The sequence below is a fragment of the Capra hircus genome, chromosome 13 (assembly GCF_001704415.2).
Source record: "Capra hircus breed San Clemente chromosome 13, ASM170441v1, whole genome shotgun sequence".
Taxonomy (NCBI): Eukaryota; Metazoa; Chordata; class Mammalia; order Artiodactyla; family Bovidae; genus Capra; species Capra hircus.
The window spans coordinates 19,316,388-19,329,077 of NC_030820.1; the positions used below are offsets into that span (position 1 = coordinate 19,316,388).

The window sequence follows — 12,690 nt, forward strand, 5'->3', positions numbered from 1 at the left end:
TGGGATTTCCCAGGCAAGAATACTGGAGTGGGTTGCCATTCCCTTCTTGGATGGATTTTCCTGACCCAGGGTTCAAACCTACTTCTCCGTCATTGCAGGCAGATTCTTTACTGCTGAGCCACCAGAGAAGCCCCAGAATAGACACATTTTCTGTTCTGTAATTTTAAGTATTGGCCCTGTTCTCAGGTTTCAAATTGTTTTTTAAGCCTGTAGTTATGGAGTAGTCAAACCTTAGTTGTTGGGACTCAACTCAGGCTGATACCACCTTTGGGTAAGACGGGGTCGGGGCTCATAAAAAGTCTTTTTTTCTTCTGAGTGGGAGTTCTGAATTTTAGAAAGTTTTCTAGTTCAGGATACGATTTATCCTCCACAGTGCGTGGACACGGACTTCAAAGGAAATGTTGCCTGTTTGCCTTGGAGTATTCAACCTCCTTTCTTTCCTGGTCCCTCTTTTTCTTCCCTCTTTTATCCTTTCTGCTAAGTGTTGTTAATCATTCATTGTAGCTTATTATTTATTTAGGCCATAGACACCTCCAGGATCACCACCACGCACCTCTTCTGCCAGAGAGGGGGAAAATGTTGAGTTTTACTTGTTCTTCTCACAAGGGGAAAGGTGTTCTTGCTCTTGGTGAGTTCATCCCCAGCGCTCGCCCTCGAGTCTGGTGGTGTGAAGCAGAGCAGGCTTGTATGCTCTCCTGCTGCTTGCTCTGCGTGGGGAGAAGCAGGGTGAACTGCACGGTAGGAAAGCCTCAGGCTTTCCTCTTGGCTCTGTTCCTTTTCTGGACTGTGTTGATCGGTAAATATTAATATGTTATTGGACTATTTATTTTTTTCCTTTTGAACACAGATACAGAAAATAACGATGGTGGTACAGACTTGGGATGAATCTAACCTTATTCTATTTTCAGGAGAGGCTTATGATATACCTCAATGGAGGTATTTGAATCTTTTCCACCATTAAGATGAAAAGATTTAAAATGTTAGGATATAAAAGAAGGAACCTTTCTTATTAGAAACCTACTTCTGTTGAAAGCTTGGGCTTTCAGTTCATGCCTGGGTTCATGTCCCAGCTTTGTCAGTTATATGTCTTGTACATGGTAGATGCGCAATGGATATTTGACTTGGAAATCCAAGTTATGCTGAATAAAAATGTGCTCTTAGTGCAAAGATTTTATAGGAAGAAATCTTTTGTGGATGACTTCTTTTTGTACTGTGTCCTTTGGGGCATAGATGGCATCTGAGCACCCAATTTTAAAATTTAAAGTAAATGTAACTCTCCATTTTTTAAAAGTAATTTTTCTCTAAAGCATAATTGTTTAATTTCTATAAATAAAGTACATATAAAATTTCTAAAGATCTTATCTATAATGTAAAAAGAAATACCAAATGAGTCATTTGTCACATTGTTAAGAACATTAACAGATACTTAGTATGTATTTAGAAGTTTGACTAGCTCATAAAACCACATTTAACCTTGATAAATAAAGATGAGTTTACAGTGGGGATTAATTATGTGCGGTTTTTGACAAAGGGAACAATTGCATGTTTCTGACTATCAGAATGATGTTTTGGGGGAGCTGTTTGAGATAATTTATTGTTCAAAGGATGAATTATGACCCTTCGTGTGCGTGCTAAGTTGCTTCAGTCATGTCCGACTCTTTGCAACCCCATGGGCTGTAGCCTGCCAGGCTCCTCTGTCCATGGGATTCTCCAGGCAAGAATACTGAGTGGGTTGCCCTGCCCTCCTCCAGGGGATCTTCCTGACCCAGGGATCGACCCTGCATCTCCTGCATTGCAGTTGGATTCTTTACCACTGAGCCTTCGGGGAAGCCCTTATGACCCTTTAGTTAAAATTAAATGTAGTAAGGAAAGATATTTAGATGAAATGCTTTTGTAGGAGTGAGACCATAACCTGTCAGTATACTCACGAAATTTGATAATTAAAATAACTTCTGATGGTCTCCAGTCATTTTGAAGGACTAAGAAATAAACTCAAAGAACATTTTAAGTCCTTTCCATTTCTGTTCTCTGAGTCAGTTCTAACAGTAGAAGGATGTTCTTTTATTTTTAAAATAGTGACTGAGCGTGCCTTCAGAATATTGTAGCTTAATGGAGCACAGACTCAGGTCACAGCTTCAGAATTCAGATGGTCTGGTTTCACTTCTACCTGTTTGACTTTGGAGAAGGTATTTGTGGTTTGGCTTCCTCATATATGAAACAAAGATAATATTGTCCCCAACCTCATGGAGTTGCTTAGAAGGGATAGCTGCTGTTATTATTTTTATTAGTTATTGTCATTTTTGTAGTCGTTTGCATGTGTTAGAATAAAAGTAAAAATAAAATAAAACTCTTTGTTACAAATTACCATAAATCATCAAAACTCAATTATCGTATCACTCTTTGGTGTGCCTGGTGTGAGCCTTGTCCGTCTTTTAAGTGAACAGATCACCTTTGTGTTTTATAGTTCTCAGTGGGCGGCAGTCTCTGAATGAACCAGACTGGTACACAGCCTCCTGGTCTAAGTTTCTGCTACAAGATGTCTTTTCAGGGCAGTTTTCTTCCTGCTTTTAGCCTCTCCTAGATTTGCTTCCCCATATAGAAGAAGAAACCTGAAGTCATTCTTCCTTATTTCTATTTTAATTAGGAATGTTACTCTCTCCTCTGATCTTTTTTAAGGTGATTCATGATACTAACATTCAAAAATATCTGTGCTGTATTTAATGTGGTAGTAAAAAGCATTAAAGTTTTGATGCTTTTACTATTTTACATGCAAATTGTTAGAAATATGATTGTTAGAAAGTAAAATAATCCTACTTAAATGTAGAACCTAAAATAATTATCTAATTATACTTAGCATAATAATTAGTATCTAATTAATAATTAGCACCTGATTAAGCCTTATTTTTTTTTACAGTATAGGACTTCCTGGTGGCTCAGTTGGTAAAGAATCTGCCTGCAGTGCAGGAGACCTGGGTTGGAAAGATCCCCTGGAGAAGGGAATGACAACCCACTCCAGTATTCTAGGCTGGGAAATCTCATGGACAGAGGAGCCTGGCGGGCTACAGACTATGGGGTCACAAGAACTGGACACAATTTAGCGACTAAACCACCATTACCATATACAGTATCAGGTTTTGATATCATATCAAAGTAATGTATTAATTTCTATAAAAAGTCAACATTAATCTGTTGTTTGCAGTTGTGTTTTTTTTCTAACCCTTATACTTCATCTTTTCTTCCATATCTTGTGTTTCACCTAACATGGATCAATTCAGAGTTTTTGGTTAATAATTAAGATTGAAAAAACCCAAACATTCAAACATAGTTACTTCTTTATTGAATCAAGTTGTTGCTGAGCTCCAGCTGTAATGTATAGTAATAATGATAACAAGTACCATCTAGGTATTGCTTGCAGTGTGCCAGATGCTGTTTTCAATATTTTATATTTATAACTCATGCAGACTTCACATATCCCCCATAAGGTAGAAACTATAGTGTCCATTTTAAAGATGAGGGAACTAAGGCACAGATTAAATAACTTGCCAGTATCACCTGCTTAGTTAGGGGTTGATTAGAGGTTTGAGTCCAGGCACCTGACTCCACAGTCCACATTCTGAGCAATGCCTTAGCAAACGGTGGTGATCACTGCACTCTGCTTGCCTTTGTTTACTTTTCTGTGGATACCTCAGAATATCTGCAGTTATCTTTAGACTCTTTGTATACTGGGCTAGGTAAAGAGGACACAGAGAACTGATTTCTAGAAGATGACAATTCATAAGGTAGATCAGTCATACACATCTGCAGTAGATGGGAAAGAGCGTCGTGCGTCTTAATTACTAAATCTTTTAAACACAAGTTGTTTGTGTTCGTTTTAATACATGTATGTGCGCCTGTACGTGACTTGCCTGGCCTAAATCCCCTCCCCAGTTCTTGCCATCATTGGGATCTCCAGAGTTAATGCAAGTGACCCTTGCCACACTCTGTTCTAGCAGTTTTCTTGCTCTTTTAACGCCACGGGCTTCGGGCGCTGGACTGGAACCCTCTGTCCTCCTCACTCCCGGGGCCGCCTCTGCTTCCCGGCGCTGCCTCTTGCAGCAGTTCTCTGACTCACTCAGGCTGACTGTGTCTTGCTTTACGTGCTTCTGTCCTTTCAACCCTGGGTCATCTCCAGCCAGCCCTCTTGTCGTCCGTGGGGAGAGAAGCTGGCAGAAGCCTTCTGGTGGGGTGTACTGTTGTTCTTGGGAGCCCCTTGGGGCAGACTTTTACCTGTGGGGACTAGAACTGAGGCATGTCTTCCCAGTGACCCTTCTCCGGACACACTTTCCACAGTTGTCCCTCAATATCCAAGGGGGATTGGTTCCAGGACACTCCTCCTCCCCAAGCAAATGCACAGATGCTCAAGTCTCTTTGAGAGGGTGTAGCTCTTGAGTGTCGGAGAAGGCAGTGGCGACCCACCTCAGTACTCTTGCCTGGAAAATCCCATGGATGGAGGAGCCTGGTGGGCTGCAATCCATGGGGTCACTAAGAGTTGGACATGACTGAGCGAATTCACTTTCACTCTTCACTTTCATGTGTTGGAGAAGGAAATGGCAACCCCCTCCAGTGTTCTTGCCTGGAGAATCCCAGGGACGGGGGAGCCTGGTGGGCTGCCGCGTATGGGGTCACACAGAGTCGGACACGACTGAAGCGACTTAGCAGCCGTAGCTCTTGTGTGTAACCTATGCACATCCTCATGTGCAGTTTGTCACCTCCAGATGATGCCTAATTCATTGTAAATACTATGCAGAGTTGCCTGTGCAGGGCACATTCAGGTTTTGCTTTGTGGAACTCTAATTAAAAAAATTTATTTCCATCTGTTGGTTGAATCCGCCAATGGAATCCATGGATCCAGGGGTGAACTGTATACACTTCTCAAGACTTCTCAGGGAGACCAAGCCCTTGGGCACCCCTGTGGTAGCTAAAGTGCCCTGGCCTTTTCTCTTGGTTTGTGTCTTCAGCACCTCTCATTCCCCGTCACCCTCTGAGTGAGCTGCCTGCACGCCTGCTCTCGTCTCAGACTCTGCTTTGGGAACGGACCCCAGCCAACCCAGTTCCCATAGCTGTCTCCCTCACCTCGACCTTTTACCCAAGGTTGCATGCCCCTGAAATGTTACACCTGGCTGTTTAGCCCTTTCTCTCACCTGCACCCTGATATCTAGGCCCTTGACTGTGACCTTCTCTGTGTGTATGTGTGTTTTCTCAGCACTGCCCCTTCCTCCTCCTGCACTTGCTCTGTAAATAGTGGCATTAATTCCACAGTTTCAGATCGGAGTCTGAGGACCCATGGGAGGTAGTCTCAGCAATTTGACTGTTTCTACAAGAATTTCTAAAAACTTTGGGGTTTTGTGCTAGTAACTAGAATAATAACCAATAAGTGGATGACCTTATAACTGAGTGTGTGTATGTAGTACATCAGTGCCTTGTGTATGTAAATGAATTTTGTTTCATGATGCACAAGCACCTAGAGTGTGAGGCATTTTATATCTAGCTGAAAGTTGGCCTGTGTATACTTATGTGGATTCAAAATTGTTATCCCTGGGGTATCTATACTTTCTTGCGGTTCTAAGTAATGTACAAGAAAAATGACATACAATTTAACGTATTTCAGCACAAGTTTTGAGTACTGATTTTGTCCCAAGCACTTATAGGTCCTGTCACTGAAGACAGGAAAGATTGTGTTCTTGGCGCTTAGAACCCACCAGGGCAGATTATTACCAGGTAGTTTCAGGTGAGATGAGTGTTAGAAATGTGCCTTTGTCGATCAGGGTGTCCAGTACCTGCTGGGCCTCAGCACTGCTCCATAATCCTGTTGCATCGTCTTGATTTTCTCCCGTCTGCCAACCCCGCTCCCCTTTTCTCCCAGCACCTGTCCTTGCTTCCTGTTTCAGGAAGAAACACAAGCTGTCATGCCTGAACTCGCCCAGCTTCTCACCCGCTGCCCTGACTGAGAGAAAGCTGCCGCGCCTCTCTTCAGGGAGGTGGGCCCCTTGTGCTCCATCCCTCTTTGCTCCAAGGAGCCTGGCTCTGGCACTCTTCCCTTCTTCCCTTAGGCCTGCCTACTCCTCTCTGCCTGAGTATTCTTCAGTCTCATCCATCTTCAGAATTTCATAGCTGCCCGCAACTCTTGGGTTTGTATCTCTAGCCCTGAAATCTGAAAGCCAGACCCATAGGTCTTAACTTCCCGCTTAATGTCTTTCCTCGGTTTCACACCGGCATTTCACAGTCACATTTCTAAATCAAAATCAGTATTTTCTCCCCTAACTCCCACCTTTCTTTGTCTTCCTTGCTTGAAAGTGATGATTCTTTCTCTAACCATTCCTTACCTAAGCAGCCTCAGATCCCCCAAGCGCCTCTTTGTCCGTTGTTACTCTGGAGCCTGGGCGGTACATTGTGTAACTGACTGTCCAGTAGCTCGTGTCTTGCCGTTCATCCCCCACCCCGCTGGTTTCCTGTCACATATATGTTGTCATGTTACTCCCTGTGCCGTTTTCCCCAGCTTCCTTGGTACACGTAGCATAGAATCTAAACTCTTAGTATGAATGGCATTTAAGACTCTGTAACCTGACTGTAACCTCCTGCCTTGTTGGTCTCGATCTCTGTTATTTCTAGCTTATAATTTGTCAAAAATACTTAAGTACTTGAAGGTTTTTTTTTTTTTTTAGCTCTATGACATTTTAACGTTGTAACATAATGTAATTTACTCTTATTGTAGAAAATTATGGGGATAAAATAATCACTCACCCCGCTGACCAGATTTAACTACAAGTAATGCTTAAATACATTTTTTTCTGTAAAGTTAGACCACGTCAATTCCAGTTTACGGGGAGAGAGAGAGAGAGGGGTCACCCAAACATGCATGTTTAGCGATGAGATTGGAAAGAAGTCCCTGCAGTTGCTGTCGTGGCTCTGTGGCCTTGACATGCGGGCTCTCGCCCGCTGTTTCTCTGCAGGGCCTGCCTGTAGTTTCCTGGGAGCCACGGCTCCAGCCCCAGGAAGCCTCTGGACTTGTCCTGGCAGGTTTGGCATCCTCAGTGCACTTTGTGCTTGTCCTCCTTATAGGAACCATCACGTCACATTACAGTTATTGGTATTGTTTGTCTTTAAACTGAAAATTCCTTGAGACAGCAATCTTTGTATCTCCTATAGGGCACAGAACCTGACAGAATTTTCCAAGGAAGCTCTTCCAGGAGGAGGGGAGGAGCCAATAAAGTCGGTGGGAACAGAGCATGTTCAGGAAGAAGGGTGAGGTGTAGTCAGTGATGCTGTGTGCATTCTGTGCGTGTAAACTGATGTGTGTCTCCAGGAGGCAGACACCAGTTGCACAGGTGGAGGAGGAGCCAGAGACCCGGGTTCACGGCTCTTTCTAGACCTTTGGTCATGAAGAGGAGGAGAGTCAGGGTTAGGACAGGACCTGAAGGCATCTCTTACTGGGCGCCCCTCCTTGGGAGCTGTTCACTCCTCAGGGCGCCTTTCTCAGCCTGAGAGTCTGCGGGGAGACTGGTGGGCAGTCACCGGCCCTACCTCCAGAGGTGGGGGTTTTCAGGCCTGGGGGGCTCCCTGGGCCACACGCTGGCCGGTGCTGCCTCGGGGCATCTGGCCGTCTCGGGAGCTCTCGGGGCGCCCTGCCCCCGCCTCTCTCGCCCCGCTGCCTCTTCACCACCTCGCTGCTCTGTCTCTGCCTGTGGCCCTTGTGACTTTCCTCATCCCTGCTGGCTGCTTTCTTCCGCCCCCTGTGGCTGTTCCCTTTCCTGGGGAGAAAGCCTGGCCTTGGCAGGCCTGGCGGCTGCCCTGCTAGAAATACAGCTCGTCTCGAGCTGCCCTCCACCCTGCTGCTCTTGCCACCGTGCAGCCCTTGTGCTGTCTGCTTCTGGGGTCAGAGCTCTTCAGGGCCAAGAGGGCTCCAGAAGTCTAATCTACAGCGTGTCAAGGTTTATAGAGGAAAAGACAGCGGCATTAAAGTAGTGTTTTAAAGCCATGGACCTAAGAATGTCAGGAAATATTTTCTGCTACCTGGTAACTTTATCTGAGTGGTCTTCTATGAGTTGTAGGACGTTTTAAAGGTTTTCCAAGGCAGTCTCCTGGTCCTGAAAGCGATCCGAGTTGTATTCTGAAGACCATGGGTCAGAGTCCATATATGGGCCAGATATTTGTTCTGTGCCCTTGGTGTGGCGGCTGCTCAGAGGCTCCATTCATCACAGTCGGGCATTTCTTCGGGTGTCTTACTGTCCAGGGCCTTTTAGTCATAACTTTGGAATTGATAACATTATTTGAACTGCTCAGAATCATAGTCTGTGTGGATTTATTACACATTGAACCTTTTAGTCAGGCCTTAAAAGGTGAACTGTCAGTGACCCTCAGCTTCATTTGGGCTTCTGGATGTGTAAGCCAAAACTGGGGCATAACAGAACTGGCTGTTCTGAGCTTGGTTGCAAAGTGGATAACTGTGTGAGTTATTCACACTGCTTTTCTCTGGAAAACCAGAAAATGCAAGCAGTGTTTGGCAGCAGAGGAAATCCAAGGATACCAGAGTAGAACTTTTAAGCGTTTTTCTGGAGCTGTGGTATTGTATCCTGAAAATGAGGGTTTTTAAAGGATTTTTTTTTCCTTATTAAAGGAAATTTACCAAGAAAGAAAAAAATTCCACACAGTTACCCTACCATATTGTTTTTAGTAAGAAAGTGAAATGAAGAATATACTAGAACAATTTAAAAACAAATGAACCCGTTGTCTTTATATTATGCTTATAATGCTGTCATCTCCAGGACTCTGGTTACTTTATATGTATATATACTGTTATTTTTACATACCTGTCATCTTAAATGTGTTCTTTGTGTCCAAAAATTATTCTGTAAAACTTGTGATGTTGCTGCATCTTATTCTTTTGACTCCAGTAGTCCATGAAGTTGGTTCAGTTAGCCCTTTGCTCTTCGTGGATCTTGGGTAGAGGACATTGGGATTTTTGACTGTTATAAACATGATAGAGTTCTGTACTGAAAGTACATATATATCACCTTTGAAACTTTAAATTATTTCTTTTGAATGAGTTTCTAGTAGTTAGTTTACTAAGCCAGAGAGCAGAAACATATTTAATGGTTTTTGATATAGATTGTTAAATTTTTTCCCCCAAATTGTATCAACTTACAGAGCCATCTCTGGTTTCTCTTACCCACCTGCAATAAATCATTTAAGTTTTGTTGAGTTGAAAAAACCTTTTTCTTTTTACCTGCTAGTTCACCTTCAGTTCAGTTCAGTCACTCAGTTGTGTCCGACTCTTTGCGACCCCATGAATTGCAGCACGCCAGGCCTCCCTGTCCATCACCAACTCCCGGAGTTCACTCAAACTCACGTCCATCAAGTCAGTGATGCCATCCAGCCATCTCATCCTCTATCGTCCCCTTCTCCTCCTGCCCCCAGTCCCTCCCAGCATCAGGGTCTTTTCCAGTGAGTCAACTCTTTGCATGAGGTGGCCAAAGTACTGGAGCTTCAGCATCATTCCTTCCAAAGAAATCCCAGGGCTGATCTCCTTCAGAGTGGACTGGTTGAATCTCCTTGCAGTCCAGGGGACTCTCAAGAGTCTTCTCCAACACCTCAGTTCAAAAGCATCAATTCTTCAGTGCTCAGCCTTCTTCACAGTCCAACTCTCACATCCATACATGACCACAGGAAAAACCATAGCCTTGACTGCTTTAATTTGTATTTCTTTGATAAGTAATAAAGCTAATCTGTGTTCGAGGGCGTGTTATATTTGCTTTTGGGTTTTTTGCGTTCTTGTGGAAGGGGCAGCTGTTGCTAGAGTGCAGTCCAAGAGCAGTGAGTAGTTCGAGTTAGTCACCTATGACTTCAGCTGTCTTTGACCAACTCTGGTAAGATGTAGATTAAGGTTATGAAAAACTTTAATTCATATGTTTATAGATCTAGAAACTGTAGGCAACTGAACTGAATATTTTACAAATTTCATGCATAGAAGTTGATTTTCTTGAAAAGGAGATAGTTATAGAACATCAGACACAAAAACTGAATTGGGGGCCTGTGCAAGATGTTGGTTTTACCCTTACAAGAAAATGAAACGTTGTAAGCAAGCTAGTGACATGATCAGGATTCTGACAGGCTCACTCACACTCACAATTCAGTGTTGAGATAACAGGCATTGGGATATGCCCGATTGGCCACCTCGGAGTCACAGGAGGTAACAGATTCCATGGGACAGAGATTTAATACATAGGTTTTAGGTGTAAGAATGCTTGACATTTTTTCCCTGAGCACTGTTAATTAAATATTAAACTATATTTGATTTGGAGAAAAGCAAGAGTGGATTCTGGGAACCTGGGGGGAGAGGAGGAGGTTGACTATGGAGAAGGGTTGGGGAAGAAGATGTATTATGTTTATAAATCAGAAAATCAGGTGAGTGGGAATGATTATGCTTAATGTGTTAACCGCCCCCCCCCCTTTAAAAAAATTGTACATTTTCTATTTCAGATGCATTTACAACTGATTTTCTGGATCGGATTGATCAGTTCAGTTTGCTGTGTGTTTGGCCAAGCAGGTAAAAAAAAAGTTGCCTACTTGTCTGTTCAATATCTTGTATCACTTTTTGACTACCTTAAATTCCTGGGAAAACCTAAATTGGGTGGTCCTGCTCCCTCAGAAGGCCTTGCAGCAGCCTGGCCTCTCTGAGTCGAGGGCAGGGCTCCCTCTGGTGCCTGCAAGGTCCTTTGTCAGGTTCCCCACCCACCACCCGGAGTGACAGCAGGAATAGAATGCACTACATAGAGATTTTTTGGGGGGATAGGATAGAGTGTGTAATGAACACAGAGAGAGCAAAGGCGTGTTACATCTTTAGAAGGAAGTAAAGTAAATGAGTAGAAGATAGATTATGAGCTGTCCACTACTGTCTGAAAAAAATGAAAGGAGGAACAGTTGGTTTTCCAAAAGATGTTCTTGCTGTTTGATCAGAAGTCTTGCAAAATGTTGGTGTTGTATAGAAGAGGAATGAAAAAATAAAGCTGAAAATATATTTAATACTCTTATAAACCATGGTGCACCCAAATCTAGAATAATGGATGTCCTATTTTTTTGTTCTCCAAATCTCAGAAAATACACTGCATAGAACAGCTGAGCTGTTTGATACTAGAGATGAGGGAAGTTATTAATAGATTTAAATTACAAAAGACAAACAGTAACATAAAAAAACAAATTATCTGTATGTCAAAACAGTATCAAAAAATAGTTAAATAAGGGTTTAATTTCGCTCACAAGTGTAGAGATCCAGTAAAAACAGTAAAAAACATGATGATAGAAAACTTTTCAAAAGACGAATAGAAAATTTACAAAATAAATGGCCAGGAAAAATATGGAAAAATAAAAAGAATTCTTAAATAACCGACAATTGATGTTCTTATTTACACTTGTTAAATGAAAGGAAAATCTTCGCATTAAAAAAGGAAATGTGTGTGCACTGCTTGTGAGGATGTGTGTTTGAATGTTACTGCTGGAGAGAGGTTAAAAGTTGATCCTTTTCACCTCAGTGTTTCTTTTTTTAAAATTTGTGATAAGGAAATGGAGTTTTGCATAAGAATGGTCATCTGTGTGGGTTCGTGCATGTGTGTGTTATATGTTGGGTTTATGGCCCACATGAACCATGCGATTAAAAATAATAGAAATTTTCCCACTCTATAGGCTACATTAATACAGTGGCATATGTAATCTTTAAAGCCATGTTTTTGAAGAATTTGGAATGAAACAATTAAGTATAAAAAAGTAGTATACAAAATGTATGTCCTCAGTTTCATTTAAGTAATGTCTGTGCATGCTTCCTTGCTATTTTTTTGATTTATCTGCATAGATAAGACTGGGAAAAATATACAAAAAATGTATGTCTTAATGAGCAGGTTTTGGGTGATTTTTAGTTCTTAATGCTTTTATGTATTTTCCAAATTTTCTGTAATGAGCGTGTGTTAGGTTTATAATCAGAAAACGTACATTGGAGACAGTGCATATTAGTGTGTGCTACATGGCAGGCATGCTGATCCTTACGTGGATTTAAAGAAATACACGACATACTTTGAACATAGACCTGAGAAGTCAAGCAGTTGTGGATAGGATGAATGTGGACTTGTCAAGTATTTACCAAACTAAAGTGAAGCAGCCTGGTTGGACGGGGGGAGTATGGGTGTGGTGGTATGAGTTAAATGAAAAGAAATAATACTTTACCCAGTGGTAAGAAAATTCTTGACAATTATGGCCAACTTGAGAGAGCCTGGAATTATGCCTTTGGGGGGAAGAAAAGGACAAATGTATAGATTAAGGATACCTAGTCTTTGCTGTAGAAGACAGGAAGGATAACTGTCTTTTTATTGTTCTCTGCGCCAGGATGATCCAGAATCACCTCTCTTTGGTGGGTAGGTCTGAGTCAGTTTAGTAACTAGCTTCATAGTATTTCTACATCATGTTCATATATATTGTATTGCCATTGTGATCCTGATCTTTTCATTGTTTTCTCTCTTGAACTTAAGTAGCCTAATTTTTTTTTTTCCTGACAGATGAAAATAGATGTTTGAAAGCAAATGCCAAGTCATGTGGGGAGTGTATACAAGCAGGGCCAAATTGTGGATGGTGCACAAATTCAGTAAGTCAGATTGATTATTCAAGCCT

General features: G+C 42.2%; 1 protein-coding gene across 3 annotated transcripts in view; it reads left to right on the forward strand.

Moving 5' to 3' along the window:
- Positions 1–12,690, forward strand: part of ITGB1 (integrin subunit beta 1) — a 43,286-nt gene that overhangs the window by 7,529 nt on the left and 23,067 nt on the right. For all 3 annotated transcript variants that reach the window (XM_018056844.1, XM_018056845.1, NM_001314156.1), the window contains 2 exon segments: positions 10,516–10,582; positions 12,579–12,664. In XM_018056844.1, coding sequence (XP_017912333.1) covers positions 10,516–10,582; positions 12,579–12,664 — 153 coding nt within the window.